General features: G+C 36.2%; 1 protein-coding gene across 1 annotated transcript; it reads right to left on the bottom strand.

Moving 5' to 3' along the window:
- Positions 1-15,323: 15,323 nt before the first annotated feature.
- Positions 15,324-17,878, bottom strand: LOC131616277 (uncharacterized). Its single transcript, XM_058887562.1, has 7 exons — positions 17,702-17,878; positions 17,538-17,621; positions 17,140-17,444; positions 16,966-17,055; positions 16,689-16,795; positions 16,502-16,586; positions 15,324-16,338 (listed from the first exon to the last, which is right to left on the bottom strand). The coding sequence occupies exons 1-7, from the start codon at positions 17,811-17,813 to the stop codon at positions 16,246-16,248; spliced, it is 876 nt and encodes a 291-aa protein (XP_058743545.1). The 5' UTR covers positions 17,814-17,878; the 3' UTR covers positions 15,324-16,245.
- Positions 17,879-18,914: the final 1,036 nt, after the last annotated feature.

The raw sequence follows: 18,914 nt of genomic DNA, 5'->3' as shown, positions 1-18,914 counted from the left end.
TCCCTAGTTTAGGTTAGGACATAGAGTATGGTTTCCCGGTGAAATCGCTCTAAGAGCTCAAACCAGCTATACCATGCCTCCCCTTGGGCTTTGTACAAACGAGTGTCCCTCCCATAGCCTCCTCTTGGGCTTACAATGCAAGGACCCTGGATTGTCCCTCCCATAGCCTCCTCTTGGGCTTACAATGCAAGGACCTTCGGATAGCCTCCTCTTGGGCTTCGTACAAGGACCCACAGGCTTCTTATAAGCATCCCCCAATATCCAAATCAAATACCCTAGGAGATTAGACATTTTTCATCTCTATGCTAGGAGTATCTCTTATATATCATCACAAATAATCAATCAATCTTCTTTTGCCACAAGGCTGGCTAATCAATCAAACTGTTTTACCACCGTACTGGATGATTAATCAAAGTTTTTGTCACAAGGCTGACTTCATTGAAACTTTTGCCACGAGGCTGGCTGATTAATCAAAACTTTTTGTCACAAGGCTGACTTCATTGAAAGTTTTTGCCACAAGGCTGGTTAAACAAACAAAAATCAAACAGATGTATGTGATGATATAGATTAGATACATCTAGCATTTAGACGACATTTGTCTATTTTCCTTTGCTTCCACTAGCATAAGTGGGAACTACGATTGCTCTGACTTTCTCAACATCTCTTTGAGAATACGTAGGCACAAGGTCGATCCTTGGCGAGCAAAACAAAACAAAAAAAAAAAAAAAAACCATTCAAACCTTAGCACCCGTAGACCCCGAGCTACAGATGCTCTGATTCCCTCTAAGGGATATGTATGCAGAGGATCGCGATGATCTTTGCGAGCATAATCAAACAAACACCTTAGGTCCCACCTCTTTTCTCACAACAGAACCTTCACCGTAGCATAGAATAAAAAACAATAAAGAACCCTGTAGAGTACTACAGATACGTTGGGTGCTAATACCTTCCCTTCGTATAACCAACCCTCTTACCCAAGATCTCCCCCCACTTTTAGGTTATTGCAGCTTTTTTCCTTTTCCTCCTTTGGAAATAATAAAAAGTTTGGTCGAAACAAAGAAAAATCATTTTTAATGAGCACTCGAGCCCAAAGAAGGCATCAGGTGTCTCATCCCACAAAAAAGAGGAACAAAACGATTTTTCGCCCGCGACACCCTCCCCACTGACGTTTAGTTGGTTCAACCTGTCCTAGAATAGTAAAGGTTCTATGGTGCTCATATCCCTGATCTTTCTCGTGGGCATTGTCTCAACATAGCGCACAATCGGCCAGCCAAAAGCATCCCTTGAGTCCAATCTCAATGAGTGTAGCATCGAGTATCAACCAGCTTCAGTCAGGAATCCAAAGCTAGCCATCTCGCTACTTTCTATAGGCCAAGGTCAAGTTCAACTAAGGTTCTAAGGGCGAATTAGTGCTTATGACACCACGCGGTAGCCAAACGTCTCCTCGATCATGTTCAAGGGCCATCAGGACAAACCAAAGCGTCGCACTAACGATGGCCACCAGTTCAACCATAACGATACATGTCGTACAGTCTCCTTGGTCTATTGCCACATACCTAAGGCACACTAGATCCGGGTGTAGGATCTTTCACACAGCAAAATACCCAAAACAACCTTTAGAATATAAATCAAACAAATCAAACAATTTTAAAGTGAATCCTAAACTTTAAGGTAACCCCTCTTTTTAATCGAAAGCATCCCCAGCAGAGTCGCCAGTTCTGTAATACGGTGAACTGACTTTTTTGAAATGTTACGGATAGCAAGAGTCGCCACCGACTTTTATTTTATCCAAATTAATCAGAAAGGCTAAAAGAACAGGAAAAACCTTTTTAAAAGAAAACGGGTTCGGGGGGTAAGTTATACAAAGGGAAGGTGTAAAGCACCCTTTGCATCCATGGTTTTCCATGGGCTCTTAATTGCTTAGCTCACTTTGTTTTCAAAATGTTTGGATTGTTTGAAAAAGCGGGGTGTAAATAGAAAAACTTTGAAGAAGAACTTTAGCTTGTAAATAAGCGTAGTCTTTTTGAAAAGTATTTGAAAATTAGTGGGAAAAAGAGTTTGAATTTTGAATTTGAATTTGAAAAAAGAGCAAGCAATTAATAGCAACTACCCTAAGTTTGAAAAGTGTTCCTTTAGCTTTTCAGGCGAAAGGGTCTATCCATACCATAAGAGGGCAGGAAGTCTTTCAATTGGATGTTAAAGGGTCATCGAGAATAATCGTTCGCCATAAGACTGTCCCTACCATAAAGAGGGCAGGTAGTCTAAGGGAAGGATATAATAGTCATTTTATCTTTTAGGCAACAGGCGAGGATACCTTAGCAATTGAGACTATTATTCATTATAAGGCAACCTCGAGGGAGTTTCAATAACTTTGAAGGCAACATTGCTTTAGGTATCCTCGGAATCGAGGGACTTGACTATTTAGTATAAATAGAGGCAACAAGGCAACAATATAAGGCAACAGGCAACAAGAGGGATTACCCTAAAGGTGTGTGGGTGCAACAATCACGTGGTTAACTTCGATGATATTTATCTTGTAAATTAGTGATCTATGTTCAATTCATGGTTTACCACTCCCTAAATTACTAACCATGCAATTAAAATAAAATAAAAGCAGAAATAAAATTTCCTACGCTATTACAATAAACACCTGCGGGGTGGGGGAAATTAAAAGGCGGAAAAATAAGAAGGATCAACAATTGGTTTTAAACATCCTTGAACGCTTTGGTCTTCCTCGAACCCTTGATTGACTATGAACATCTGAGAATTAGACGGAAAATAAATAAAAGAGAACAGTGATTAGTAATCATAATGAAAAATAGCTGACCAAAATAAAATCAAGGTTTACAAATATTAAAATAATTAATCAGCCAAAAATTAAATTATTACCCTAAAACAATTACTGGCTTAAAAACCTTAACTAATTATTTAACCTAATTAATTTAAAATTATCAACTTAAATTAATTAAAATTATTTATATATATATATATATATATATATATATATATATATATATATATATATATATATATATATATAAATATATATATATATATATATATATATATATATATATATATATATAAATAAAGAAGGAGGTTGAAATTAAAAAAAAAACTAAGCAAAAGAAATATGTAATGATAAGAAAAATTAAGGGAACTTAGCTTTTTTTTTTATCTGGAGGCCCGTGGCTGAAAGATTTTGATTAACCCTGAAAATTAGCCACGAAGAAGAAAAATGTTAGTGCATTAAAGATCTTATAATTTAGGCAAACTAAAAGGCAAGGCAAAAGGCAAACCCTGTATGGGGCAAAAGTTAATTTATAGTTAATATAAGAAACAGGTAAAAGCCTAGACTAAGGTTAATGGACAACCCCTACCAGTAACAATGATTAGTGATCATGATAAAATCAGGATTTTAAGGCATAAAACATTTAATTAGCCCAAAAATAATTATTAACTAAAAACCTTAATTAAATTATTATTGTAAAAGAAATTTTGATATTACGAAAAAAAATTGAGTTTCGGATTAAATAATTACCACAATATAATATTATTTTATAAATGAAAAAAAAACAAATTTTAGAAAAAATAAATTAAAGAAATAACGAAAAATAAAAATAAAGATAAAATAAAAAGGAAAAGGAATTATAATTAAAACAAAATTTTTAATGGAAACTTAGCTGGTGATCAGGTGTGGTTGGCTCCTGAAAGTGCATCATGGGAAAGTGGCCAACAAAGTGTCAGGAATGAGAGATAATATTTACACCCGCTCCTTGTTGGCCAAAGAAAGTACCTGCAAAAATATGATATAATAGGAATAATAATAATGTAATAAAAATAATAATAGTAATAATAACAATAATATAATAATAATAATAAACAAAAATATTAGTAATAATAATAATAATAATAATAATAATAATAATAATAATAATAATAATAATAATAATAATAATAATAAAAAGTTAGTAATGATAATAGTTACAATAATAAAATAAAAAATATTATAAAATGGGTTTGGCCTCATATAATATAAATTTTCCCAAGAAATAAAGAAAGATTCAGAAAATTAGATCATGGCTAAAAGGCCAAAAATTCCCAAGAGTTTAAAAAAGATTATGATTGTAAAAACATAAATTTAAACTAAAATGTAGCAACAATGACCAAAGCAATGATTTAAAAAAAAAACAGGCCTCAGGTATCATCATTGGCCAAAACCTTTTGAAAGATTTAAAATTGAGAAAAACTTTTGTAAAGGGAGGCCTCATATGAAATCATTGGCCATCAATTGAACCAATAAAAAGCTAACAAAAATAAAAAATAAACAACGCCACCTGAGGGCTTCGATGGCAGTTTGTGGAGGAAAGATGTGCGTTGAACCACTCGGTTCTACGGTGAGAGGAAGATGTAAGTTCTTGAGTTTCTTTTTTAAAGTGTTCTTGATGTTCTTCAACAACCTTTTAACCTCAAATCCTTACCAACTGTGCTATGTCAATTATTCGAAATAAAATGACATTTGCAAATATATGAGGGCAAATTTTGGGGTATGACACATTGTAATCTCGTGTGATTAGTGGATTAAATCCTCAGATGAGGTAAATCACCTTGTCAAGGATGGACTGGAGTAGTTTAGTTAACAACGAACCAGGATAAAAATAATTGTGCAAGTTGTTTTTATCTTACTAGTTTTGAAACTGCACTTATTCAAACCCCCCCTTTCTAAGTGTTTTTCTACCCTTCAATTGGCATCAGAGCGCCGGTTCTAGGTGCAAGCACTTAACCGTGTTAGAAAAGATTCAGGAAGAGAAAAACACGAATTTAAATGGCTGGTGAAGTTCCAACAAATTCACCTACACCTGCTTCCACTGAGCAATACAATGGAATTGATAACAATGGTTATACTAGACCACCAGTATTTGATGGTGAAAACTTTGAATACTGGAAAGATAAACTTGAAAGTTACTTTCTTGGTTTAGATGCTGACTTATGGGATCTTCTGTTGGATGGTTACAAACATCCAGTCAAAGCTAGTGGTGTAAGGCTCACAAGAAAAGAAATGAATGATGAGCAAAAGAAGCAATTCAAAGATCATCCCAAGTGTAGAACTGTTTTGCTGAATGCTATCTCTCATGCTGAATATGAGAAGATATCTAACAGGGAAACTGCCTATGATATATATGAGTCATTGAAAATGACCCATGAAGGAAATGCTCAAGTCAAGGAGACCAAAGCTCTTGCCTTGATCCAAAAGTATGAAGCCTTCAAGATGGAGGATAATGAAAACATTGAAACAATGTTCTCTAGATTTCAAACTCTTACTGCTGGATTGAGAGTTCTTGACAAAGGTTACATCAAGGCTGATCATGTAAAGAAGATCATCAGAAGCTTGCCCAGAAGATGGGGCCCAATGGTGACTGCATTCAAGATAGCAAAGAATCTGAATGAAGTCTCTTTGGAAGAGCTGATCAGCGCCCTGAGGAGTCATGAAATTGAGCTTGACGCAAATGAACCTCAGAAGAAAGGTAAGTTTATTGCTCAAGTGGTAGCAGGAATTTTTTAATGTAACACCCCGATATCCGCTGCACGCATCAACCGTGTCGGCCAACCGAGCATGTTACCGGCTTAATCAATAATCCCCCCTAGGTCCGCTTATCGGCTGCCCGGGAAATATTGTTTTTGCCTTCCGCAGGAATCGAACCATGTACCTAGGGGTTAAGTACATATTCATAGCAATTCCTGCTACCAATTGACCATATGGTCAAGTGGTAGCAGGAATTGCTATGAATATGTACTTAACCCCTAGGTACATGGTTCGATTCCTGCGGAAGGCAAAAACAATATTTCCTGGGCAGCCGATAAGCGGACCTAGGGGGGATTATTGATTAAGCCGGTAACATGCTCGGTTGGCCGACACGGTTGATGCGTGCAGCGGATATCGGGGTGTTACATTAAAAAGGCGCCTTTTTAATGTAACACCCCGATATCCGCTGCACGCATCAACCGTGTCGGCCAACCGAGCATGTTACCGGCTTAATCAATAATCCCCCCTAGGTCCGCTTATCGGCTGCCTAGGAAATATTGTTTTTGCCTCCCGCAGGAATCGAACCATGTACCTAGGGGATAAGTACATATTCATAGCAATTCCTGCTACCAATTGAGCTACATAGCTCAATTGGTAGTGGGAATGGAATGAACATGTACTTGAACCCCAGGGTACAGGGTTCGATTCCCACGAAAGGCAAAAACTCTACTAGTGAGGGGGGTAGAGAAGATCATGAGGTGACAGTGCCGGGAACGCCGAAGGCTCGGGCTGTTACATAAAAAGGCGCCTTTTTAATGTAACACCCCGATATCCGCTGCACGCATCAACCGTGTCGGCCAACCGAGCATGTTACCCGGCTTAATCAATAATCCCCCCTAGGTCCGCTTATCGGCTGCCCAGGAAATATTGTTTTTGCCTCCCGCAGGAATCGAACCATGTACCTAGGGGTTAAGTACATATTCATAGCAATTCCTGCTACCAATTGACCATATGGTCAAGTGGTAGCAGGAATTGCTATGAATATGTACTTAACCCCTAGGTACATGGTTCGATTCCTGCGGGAGGCAAAAACAATATTTCCTGGGCAGCCGATAAGCGGACCTATGGGGGATTATTGATTAAGCCGGTAACATGCTCGGTTGGCCGACACGGTTGATGCGTGCAGCGGATATCGGGGTGTTACACCCAAAACTTCCGAAGGAGAATCCCAAGAAGAAGTTTCATAAGAAGAAAGGTCTTATGGCAACATGGGATGACTCAGAATCAGAATCAGACTCTGAAGGCGAGCCGGCAAACCTTGCACTAATGGCCACAGTGGATGATGGATCAGAATCTACATCAGAATCAGAGAAGAGTTAGTTTCCAGTTTAACTGAACTTCTGGAACTCAAGGCTCATCTGAGTATCAAATACAAAAAGCTAAAAAAGCAATTTGAATTTGAAACTAAGAAGCTGGAATTGGAAAATTCTGAATTAAAAGAAAAAGTTTTAAAATTATCCAATAATGTTGGATTTTCTTCTGATTCAGAAAAGTCCATTCCGAGTCTGAATCATATTCTGAAAGAATATGACTCGAGCTTCAGAAAGTTCCTATCTAGAAGTATTAGCAGAAGTCGTCTTGCTTCTATGATATATGGTGTTTCTGGAAACAAAAGGATTGGCGTTGACTATGAGGGTGATATCCCACACAAATTTGAACCTGTTGATGATTTGAAAATCACATACAAGCCATTGTATGATCAGTTCAAATGTGGCCACTCCCATGATATTAGGCACACATCACATGCCAAAAGCTTTCACATAACACACACTAAGAAGCATGTGACACAACCTAAGAAATATCATGTAACTCAGGATAAAGACTATCATGTTGTTCCTCCTATTTCTTATAATGTTAAACCCAAGTTCAATCAGAACTTCAGGAAAACTAACAAGAAAGGACCCAAGAAAATGTGGGTACCTAAGGAAAAGATTATTCCTATTGCAGATATCCTTGGCTGCAAAGAAGACAAAGCACAACATGTCATGGTACCTGGACTCTGGGTGCTCGCGACACATGACAGGAAGAAGGTCTATGTTCCAAGACCTGGTGCTTAAATCTGGTGGAGAAGTCAAGTTCGGAGGAGATCAGAAGGGCAAGATAATTGGCTCTGGAACCATAAAGTCTGGTAACTCTCCTTCCATAACTAATGTACTTCTTGTAGAAGGATTAACGCATAACTTATTGTCCATAAGTCAATTAAGTGACAATGGTTATGACATTACCTTTAATCAAAAGTCTTGCAAGGCTGTAAGTCAGAAGGATGGCTCAATCCTATTTACAGGCAAGAGGAAGAACAACATTTATAAGACGGATCTTCAAGATCTTAAGAATCAGAAGGTAACATGTCTTATGTCTGTTTCTGAAGAGCAATGGGTCTGGCACAGAAGATTAGGACATGCTAGTTTGAGAAAAATTTCTCAGATTAACAAACTAAATCTTGTCAGAGGACTCCCTAATCTAAAATACCAATCAGATGCTCTTTGTGAAGCATGTCAGAAGGGCAAGTTCTCCAAACCTGCATTCAAGTCTAAGAATGTTGTTTCTACCTCAAGGCCGTTAGAACTTCTGCACATTGATCTGTTTGGCCCAATCAAAACAGCATTTGTCAGAGGGAAGAAATATGGATTAGTCATCATAGATGATTATAGCCGCTGGACATGGGTAAAGTTCTTAAAACACAAGGATGAGTCTCATTCAGTGTTCTTTGAATTCTGCACTCAGATTCAGTCTGAGAAGGAGTGCAAAGTCATAAATGTCAGAAGTGATCATGGTGGCGAATTTGAGAACAGATTCTTTGAGGAGTTCTTCAAAGAAAATGGTATTGCCCATGGTTTCTCTTGCCCTAGAACTCCACAGCAAAATGGAGTTGTAGAGCGAAAGAATAGGACTCTACAAGAAATGGCCAGAACCATGATCAATGAAACCAATATGGCTAAGCATTTCTGGGCAGAAGCAATAAACACTGCATGTTATATTCAGAATAGAATCTCTATAAGACCTATTCTAAATAAGACTCCTTATGAATTGTGGAAGAACAGAAAGCCCAACATTTCATATTTCCATCCTTTTGGATGTGTATGTTTTATTCTGAACACTAAAGATCATCTTGGTAAGTTTGATTCTAAGGCACAAAAATGTTTCCTTCTTGGATATTCTGAACGCTCTAAAGGCTTCAGGGTATACAATACTGAAACATTGGTTGTAGAAGAATCAATCAATACCAGGTTTGATGATAAGCTTGGTCTTGAAAAGCCAAAGCAGTTTGAGAATTTTGCAGACTTTGATATTGATATATCAGAAGCAGTAGAACCAAGAAGCAAAGCATCAGAAGCTGAACTTCTCAGAAGCAAAGAATCTGAAAATCAAGTTGCTGCTTCTTTAGAGAATCTAAGCATTTCTGAAGAACCAAAAGTCAGAAGATCTTCTAGACTCACTTTTGCTCATTCAGAAGATGTCATTCTTGGAAAGAAAGATGATCCTATCAGAACCAGATCGTTTCTAAAGAATGATAGTCATAATCAGTGACCAGCATCAAAAGATGAACAAGTTCTACTCATCTTCAGAAGCAACTTCAATGCAGCACAGCTGTCAACAAGTATCTTCTGTTGGCGAACACGTGTTTGCACGATTGGTAAAAGCATAAGTGAATCTGATAGGACGCCGCCCTAGGTAACTGTGTAAATCATTTCATTTACCACGTTCTCTCACCTAACGTCACTCATCATTTAATGCTGTTGATTTCCATTGATTCTGTAACTGTTCATTCTCATAAATGCATTACATATTCTTTTCAAATCCGTCTCTATAAATTCAATTCAAATTCATTAGGGTTTCTTTTCGCTCTCTTTTTCATTTCTTCGTTCTTGCATGCATTTTTGTAACCTGTTTGCTGTCTTCTCAAACCCTAAGCGAAAACCCAGATATTGTTCTAAGAATCACAGAGCTTCTCAAATGGCTGCTTCATCCTCTCAAAATCCTGGTTCTTCTGCTCCTCAAAGTATTCAAGTAGAAGAACAACCTATTGTTCCTGTTATCACTTGCTCAATACCCAAAGATGAGTTGGAAGTTATCTGTGAACTCATGTGGATTTTGATAATATCGAAGTACATGAGTATCATCTTAAAGAGGATATGATCTTTCAAGGCTGGACATCGTTATTCGCTGAGTTCTGTGGACCGGTTTATCCAAAACTAGTGAAGGAATTCTGGGTACATGCTGTTGTTGGCCCTAAATCTATTATGTCGTTTGTTCATGGAAAAATCGTGGTGATCACTGAAGACATCCTGAGAGTGATGTTTGATCTAAAAACCGCCGAAGGAGTTTATGAACTTGATAAAAGAGAAAACTGGAATGTCGCTCTGTCCACTCTCTATACAGATGTGAATGAAACCAAGCGTGTCAGAGATTTGAAGGAGCTCTATCAAATCTGGACCAAAATTCTTCTAGGGTGTTTTTACCACAAAAAATCTACCCATTCTGCTGACTTCATCAACAAAGAGCAGCAATACATTCTGTATTGCATTTCCACTCAGAAGAAGGTTGATATCATCTATATCATCTTCAAACATATGTGCAAAGCTGTGAAGGATTCCAGAGATGCCTTCAGAACGAAAAAGGGTAACATCATTCCTTTTGGAAGAATCTTTACAAATCTTCTGGTTCACTCCAAGATTGTTGAGGAATTGGAAGCTGAAGGAACCATCAAAGATCTGGCTGTTATTACAGGAAACTGTTTGGATGCTTTCACCTTGAGAAAGATGAATGTTATTAAAGCTACCAATCATATCCCTCAACCTCTTCCTGGAGCTACAGACAGAAGAGATCTTGTTCTTGCTGAATTTGAATCATTCTTCAAAAGCGAGATACCAGAAGTTAAGACGAAATATCTTAACTCTCTCAACAATGATGAATCTGAAGAAGTTCCGAAGAAAGTCCAAAGAAAAAGAGCGTCCACTTTTAGCACTGTTGTGTCAGAAGAAGCTTCAGAACGGGCTCAAGCTGCTGCTGTCAACAAAGAAAGAAGAACAAAAAGAAGGCTTGATCGTTCTTCTGATAATCAGGAAAAGGTAGCTCTAGAAGAAGCTACAACAGTAGTGGTTGATAATGCTACTAATCAAGTAGTTGTTGACAATACTGAAGTGCAAGAAGCTGTTGTTGAAGCAGATCCTGTTCCTGAGCAAGCAGCAGCAGAAGAAGAAGTGGTGTTAAAACAGAAGAAAAAGAAGTCAAAGAATGTTGTTGTTGAGAAGAAGACGATGAAGAAGAAGAGAAGAAAACTAATTTTAGAAAATTCTGAAGAGGAAGAAGCTCAAGAAGCTATGAATCAGCCAGAAGAAACTATCCAAGGACCATCAACTCAAAATGTTGAAAGTCAAAAGGCTATCGATAGTGAGAAGGAGAAATTGGAATCTGCCAGAAGAAGAGAAATTTCTCTTGGGAAGGAAAAGATTGTGGAAGAACCAAAGAGCAAGAAGCAGAGGAAACTGGAAGCTGTGTTTGAGGCCATTCAAAAGGTGTCCAAAGGTATACATCTCTCTGAACCTGATTCTGTTCCTACTTTACGTTCAGAAGTTGCACCAATAAATATTGCTCAAACCCCTGAACCAGTAAATCAACCAGAAAAAGCCCCATCAGAATCACCCATAAATATCTGTTTCCTCACACCTCCTTCTTCCCCTGTAACCAATACTCTTACCCCTTCTCAATCACCCGTCACAAATGTTCTCATTCCTCCGTCTCCATCAAAACCAATCTTGTTCTTGATCAGGCCCTTGAAAACCCTGTTCTTGAAATTGAACCTCTTCAAACTCTCTTTCCACCTCACACAAATATATCCACCTCTCAACCTCCACCTCATGCTAACTATGAACCCATCTCTTCCCAACCACAAATCAATTCTCCCTCATCTGACCTTCCAGATTCTGCATCACATGAGCAATTGCTCCATGACTGCAACTATACTCCTAGGCCTCGCCCTGAGCCAGAGCTAGTAGTGTTAGATTCTGAAAATGAGGCAGAATCATCTCTTCATCTTGATAGAGAACCTCAACCCTATTCTGTCCCAAAACCTGTTTCTGCCCAAACAAACATAAAATCCCGCCGAGCATATCCTATTGGTGTAATTTTTTAAATGGTCAAGAGGAATGTCACAAGAGTCTTTGACACTCTCATAATAGCTCATCAAGGTGGTTTAAATGATGTTGCTATGAGGAGATTTTGGAGATTCTTCAGAAGACAAGCAGATGCTTATTTTCAAGAACTTCAGGAAATTTGTGTAGAACTTGCTCCTCGACCTAATGGCTTTCTGAGGCAGTCAGAAGATTTCTGGTTTACTTATCTGGGTGGCAGATACTTCCTTGAAGAGAAGGACTTCATTGATGAACTTGCAGAAGAACAAGTTCCTGTTGCTGAAGAAAATCTTTGCAGGGAGATTGTAGTGTGGAAGCCTCGTTACTCTGTGTTGATTGGAGATTTTCGGTCAATATTCAAATGGCTAAGGGAAAATCCCTCTGAAGAAGCGCCAGATATGGTATATCCATCAGTTGACTCCCCACCAGAAGTTGATGCTCCTTCTCCTCCAAACAATCTTGCTGAAATTCTTCTGGCTCTGGAAAATGGAGAAGATGTTATTCCAGAAGCAGTCTACGGCAACATCGCTGAAGGAACTTCTGCACAGGAAAATCACGATGATGTTCTTATGGTTGATACCTCTGTGGCGAACATCTCTCCTCTGAACAGAAGTGGTCCAGCTTCTTCTGAAGAACCCTCTCTTCTCACGAAGACTTTGGAAATTCTTCAAAAGAACCAAGCGGAGATAGCTTCTCCCATGGAAAGGCAAGAAGAAACAAATGATGAATTCCGCTCATTCATGGTGAGACAGTATGAGAGCAATGCTGGGATTCAAGACATGCTGGCCAAGATTATGTCCAAGCTAGGGTAGTCTTAGTGTCTTAGTTGTCTCGTTGTTTCTTGCATCTGCTTCTTTGCATCTTTCTCTGTACTTCTGATAGTTCTTCCTTTTGAAATCAATGAAAACTATCTTCTTTTCTCTCATTTTATTTTGTTTTTTATCTGAATCTTTGTGCTTTTTGATGGTATGACAAAAAGGGGGAGAAAAATGTAATAAATGATCTGATTTTTATTATCAGTTGCTGGGAGAAAGTCTCCACATTTCTAACAAGAACTTGCAAGTTCTGTGTTTTTAAGTGTTTTGCAGGATTGAAGAAAATCTTAAAAGCTAAACATGAGAAGCAAAATCACGAGGAAAAGCAATTCTGTAAAGAATATGCTCATGGAAATTGAAGCAAGCTGAGTGCTGTGAAGCTTCAAGATCAGAAGCAAGAAGGAAGAATGTTATGATATTCTGATAGAATATGCTCTAACTCCTTCTTATTTTCTTAAATGTTCTGATGCATGTTTTTGTTCTAAATATGCTCTGAAACATTAGCATTTATGCTCTGATACATATTATATGTTCTGATACATATTTTATGTTCTGAATCATTCATGTTCTGACTTTTGTCGTATAGTTTGTTCTGTAACATTTCAGAATGTAGAGATGCTCTGATGATGCTCTGGTACATTCAACAATGTTCTGATACAATCTAGCATGAAGTGGTCCAAGAAGAAATTCAAGCTCTGAAGCTGTCCTACGGAAGCAAGAAGCAGAAGCTATGAATTTTGTTAAGATCTAAGCATATGTGATCGTCTCAACTGAAATGGAAAATACTCAGGGAAGTCCTTTATTATAAATTTCTTCCAGTATTTATTTCAGGGGGAGATTGTTAATCTCAGAGGGAGACATATTTACACACTATGTTTATATGCTTATGCTATAACTGTGTAATTGTCTTTAGCCGTCTGTTATTCTGATTGCAAATTCATATCATTTATATATGTTTTTGTAATCATCAAAAAGGGGGAGATTGTTTGAACAAGATTTGTTCTGAGCAATATTTTTAGTTTTGATGATAACAATGTATATGAATTTTGAATGAGATAATGTGGTACTCTAATACTATGCAATTTCCATTTCAGGAATTATATAAAGAGTATGCACAAAATCAGCGCAAGAAGCACTGACTCAGAAGGTTCAGCATGCAACATCAGAACATGGTCTGGCAAGACATCATAAGATGGTCAAGCAAAAGCAGAACATGGTCTATGGAAGCATCAGAAGAACTTGAGATCAGAAGCAGAAGCACTGAAGTTCTCATGTTATCACGCTCAGAAGCACTTCAAGGTCAGAAGACAAGAAGATGCTCTGCACCAAGCTGTATTGACTCTGAAGATTCAAACGTTGTATCTACAAAAGATCAATCAGAATCAAGTACAAGATGGCAGGCTACGCTGACTGACAAAAGGAATGTTAGAAGCTATTAACGGCAACGTCAGTAGACACAGCGAAAGCAAGGCTCGAGGTAGTTGACAAAACAGTGAAACATTAAATGCAATGCTGTACGGAATACGCAAAGCATTAAATGCTCCCAACGGTCATCTTCTCATACGCCTATATATTGAAGTTCTGATGAGAAGCTGAACACAACACTTTATGCAAAAACGCTAAAACGCAGTCAAATTCAAAAGCTCTCATAACTTCATCTTCAACCTCACTTATTGCTGTTGTAATATTATAGTGAGATTAAGCTTAAACTTTAAGAGAAATATCACTGTTGTGATTATAGCTTTTCAGAAGCATTGTAATACTCTTAGAATTTGTTTACATTAATTTGTAAAGGACTAGAGTGATCAAGTGTGATCAGAATACTCTAGAAAAGTCTTAGAGGGTATCTAAACAGATTGTTCCTAGAGTGATCAGGTTGTGATCAGAATACTCTAGAAGACTTAGAAGTTGTCTAAGTGGAAAACCATTTTAATCTCGTGTGATTAGTGGATTAAATCCTCAGTTGAGGTAAATCACCTTGTCAAGGGTGGACTGGAGTAGTTTAGTTAACAACGAACCAGGATAAAAATAATTGTGCAAGTTGTTTTTATCTTACTAGTTTTGAAACTACACTTATTCAACCCCCCCCTTTCTAAGTGTTTTTCTACCCTTCAACCGCAAGACAAAAGATCGTGCAGTTTGGTTTGATTCGGTTGGCTTTTAGAAAAAAACCGAATCAAACCAATGTGGTTTAGTTTGGTTGGTTCGGTTTTTACAAATATTTTATTGAGCCATATATACACATATAGATGACAACATAACTTTGTATTTAGACATTTATACACTATCAAATAACAACAAAACTCGTCATATTTTGACAACAATTTTGCATTTAATATGTAAAAATCAAATTAGACAAAAGTGAAATAATAAACATAAAATAATAGCATAAAGCAATATAAAAAATTATTATAATGAAAAATAATATAAAAGACGAGAGATTAGTTAAGATAAAAAACAAAACACAAAATAGTTGAGAGATTAGAGAAGAAGATTTGCGATAAAAGCGAAACTGAAATAAGAAACATTTCCATAAAATTGAGGAGGTGAAAAAGAAAGAATATAAGAGAGTAGAGATTAGAGAAGAAGAGAAAAGATGTATGTGGCAAAGAATGCGCAATAATTTTATTAGAGATTTGAGAATATCAAGACTGAAATCATATGTGTAATGATGAGAAAATTTTTGAAATCATAAGACTAATGTATAATAGATTTAAGTTTGGGTTGAATGTGAGTTAAGTAAAAGTTAGGTTGTAACATAATGCGAGTTGATTCGGTTTACAAAATACAAACCGCAAATCGAACCGTGCAGTTTTGTTAAAAGATGACCTCAATAAATCCAAATCAAATACGATTTTTTGCGGTTTCGATTTAGTTTACTTTGTGATTTTCTATTGGGTTGGTTTGGTTTTGAACACCCATCAAAAACACTAAGATAGAAATAGCATAGCATGTATTCTGAAAAAAGAAAAAACACATTTGAGGACCTGCACCTTGAAGCTTTTCCCTTTACAGTTTGTGACTATCCTGGACACCTAACCAAGTTTATTTCTTGACAGTATTTTCTTTCTTTTATTTTAAATAAATCCTAAATTTCATTTCCACCAAAAACATAATGTACCTAAACACCATAACACATTAGTAAATTCTTTAAAAAAACAAAAAATGCTTTTTCTATGATAAAATTTTTAAACTTCTTACATTTTAATCCATACTAACTTGAATGAAAAAGAAATCAAATCACAAAATAAACATTAATATATGATATTTTTATTAAAAACATAATGCCCCATCATCGTGTATGTATAGGATAAAATATGATGACACCTCATTTTGTACAAGTTGAGTTTTACCTAAGATATATATTACGAAATTAATAATACTTATTTGAAACAATAACAAACAAAAAGTATATTAAAAAATCGTTTAATAATTTTATTTAAAAACATAAAATAATTTGTGAAAAAAATAAAATAGATAGACACTCATGCACTTATAGCCTGTTTGAATTGGCGGTAGGATTCACAATATCGCAATGAAAATTCACAGTAGACCAAAAGCTACCTTTTGTAGCTTCTCCAAATCGCGATGGGAGAGGAAGAAAAGTGCGTTTGCAGCAAACGCCAATCCAAAAAGAGCTACTTTGTATGTTTAGCACATGAGTAAATGACATAACAGGCAGATGAACAAAAAAGTAAATTCATAAAATTAAATTTCAGAGAAACTTCCGCTTCTTGGTAGTGTTCATGTATGGTCTCAAGACCCATTCTGTTTGAGCTTCAGCTTGATCCACTATTCCCAATTTTATCTGCAAAAGGTTTCAGAAACATGAAGGACGGGAGGACGGGTTTTTGGTAACCAATCTTAGGAATAAGATTGGAGATTAATGTAAACCAGTAAATGCAAAAACTTCTGATATAGTGGAAACATGTTAGATAAGAACTAATAGTGAACTTAATTGCAACACAAACCTGATATAGTCGCAGTTCAAACCGTGGACCAATTTCCTTCAATTCGACAGAGTTAGGACCCGCAAGTTTTTGATATATATGATGCCTGTATGGCAGCAGACAGGGTATTTTAAATGAGAAGGAAACGAGTAAATGTAACTGTAAAGAAGGCTTAATGCATAAAACAGATAAATCAAATGTAACCAACCTGAAACTGATATAGTCTGAATTATTGGAAAAAGAGACAATACGCTTTGCGTCAGGTTTTGGCTCCGGAAACAGATGCTTTAGAATATTGGAAGTCCTTTCACCTAACTGTTTCAGGACCAAAAGAAATGTCATTAGCAGTCAGCCCTATAGATGGTCATAACTGTTTACTTTATAATATTTTCAAATTAAGTGTTCCCAATGTTCTAGGGATTCTCTACATTACATCGTAATAAAACCTATATCGGACAATTTTACATAGATAATAAAGCTCGTACCGAAGTTGAGAAATTATTAAGTATAATTCTTGGATAAGCCCCCGACATGGCTCCAAGAGCTTTTTTGTCTTTAATTTCATGTCTTGTAACCTTCAAGAAACAACAAATTAACATAGAGTCTCCTAAATTATACACATATAAATCTATATAGTTAACATTAAGACCGAAACATACCACATTGACTAAACTAAAACATGCAGTTGGGCCAAATGGTAGATGGTAAAGAGTTAAACCAGCAGGCACGCCACGGTGTTCATGAACCAATATTACATCTGTATAGTCGTGCGACCGACAAGCATTTATAATCTCTGAAATAGCCTGACCACCACGGTTTATTCGTTGAGCATTGGGAAAGACAGTACTCAACTCCGTTACAAACTGTTTAAGAGGAGCGCTTGGATCCCTCGATGTGGTGAGCATGATTTTAGGATCTTTCTCGGCCGCAAATGCATACTCATCATCAATGTGAGTTGTTGGAACTGAACTCAATAGAGCACAAAGTATTAAAATTAAAACCCTAAACTCACGAACACAGACAAATTTGTAAAGTAAAAAACAGAGAAATTGAATACCAGTTGTGTTTTCATCTTCGAGATCAATTTGACGACGAAGTGCCGTCTCCTCTTTTCGAAGCTCAGTAGGTATAGGTTTACCTTCTGCAAAAGGTAATAAAAAAACAAAGAAAATCAACAAAACAAATTTGAAAAAAAGTAAAAAAAACTGATGAATGAAAAACCTTCAAGAGCTTCTCTGATTTTGCGCTTCTTCTCATAAAGGAGACGCTCCTTTCCTTCTAAGCTTTTTCTATACAAATACTCTCTCCGCAAACGGATGTTTCTTCGCAACATTGAGAACAACAGAACAATTATGGCGGTAAGGGTTCGGCAGGGAAGGATGCCTCTCCTATATGGCTTTTCTATTTATTTAAAAACCGAACGTAGTACTTGGTTTTCTTTATATATAAAGGTTTTCTTTTCTAGGATAGAGATCAAATGTTAGATTTAATCCAACGGTCAAGAATCGCACAGGAGAAATAATAGGCTTTTCCAAAATAATCTATCAAATAAATTTATTTTCTATTAAATTGATTCATCCAGATCTTTTATTTTAATTTGTTCTTTGTTAAATTGATTCTGTTACTATAACCTATTTAAATCTCTTACTTTTCATTTATTCTTTATTAAATTGACTTCACTATTAATTTATCCAAAATTTTCATTATTAATATATTATCTATTAAGTTAACCTTATTTTCTATTCTCTAACAGAAAATCTCAACAAAATATTTGATATGACGATATTATTAATTTATTCAAATCCTTAATTTTTTATTTATTTGATATTAAAGTAATCCATTTTTATATCCTCTAATAAAAAAAATATTATGATGCAGATGCTACTCTTTTAGTTATAGTTGGCATTGGAGATATCCAAATAAGTCATTATATAATCCTTAAAAGGATCATCCATGTTCCAAAACTATCTATGAACCTTGTTTCCATACAAAAACTTACAAACAATTCAATCTTGTAGTGTGACTTTTCATATTGTTGTATATCTCAGGATAAGGAGTCAGGAAAAATAATTGGACGTGCTAGAGAAAGGAATGACTTTAGTTGAAGAACCAAGTCAATGTACAAATTAAATTCGACTTGTCCCACTCATTTATGTTAGAGTCAATATTCTCTCAAAAGGAAAAAGTCTTTCTTTTTCATTGTCGATTATGTCATCCTTCTTTTGGAGTCACAAAAGTTTTATTTACATCTTTATTCAATAAGGTAGATATTGAAAGTCTTCGAATTATGATGTGTGTGATTTTACTAAACATAAGTGTTTATAAAAAATTAGTAAAATCAAGTTTAAAAAACAATATATTTTAAAAATGTACTGTTATTTTTTGTGAAAACATTATAATGTTTAGAGCATTCTTTTTCATTGAGGTTGGAAAA

Source organism: Vicia villosa, linkage group LG1 (assembly GCF_029867415.1).
Source record: "Vicia villosa cultivar HV-30 ecotype Madison, WI linkage group LG1, Vvil1.0, whole genome shotgun sequence".
In the NCBI taxonomy this organism is placed as follows: domain Eukaryota; kingdom Viridiplantae; phylum Streptophyta; class Magnoliopsida; order Fabales; family Fabaceae; genus Vicia; species Vicia villosa.
The sequence above is the reverse complement of the archived record's forward strand: the minus strand, read 5'-3'. Positions and strand labels throughout refer to the sequence as shown.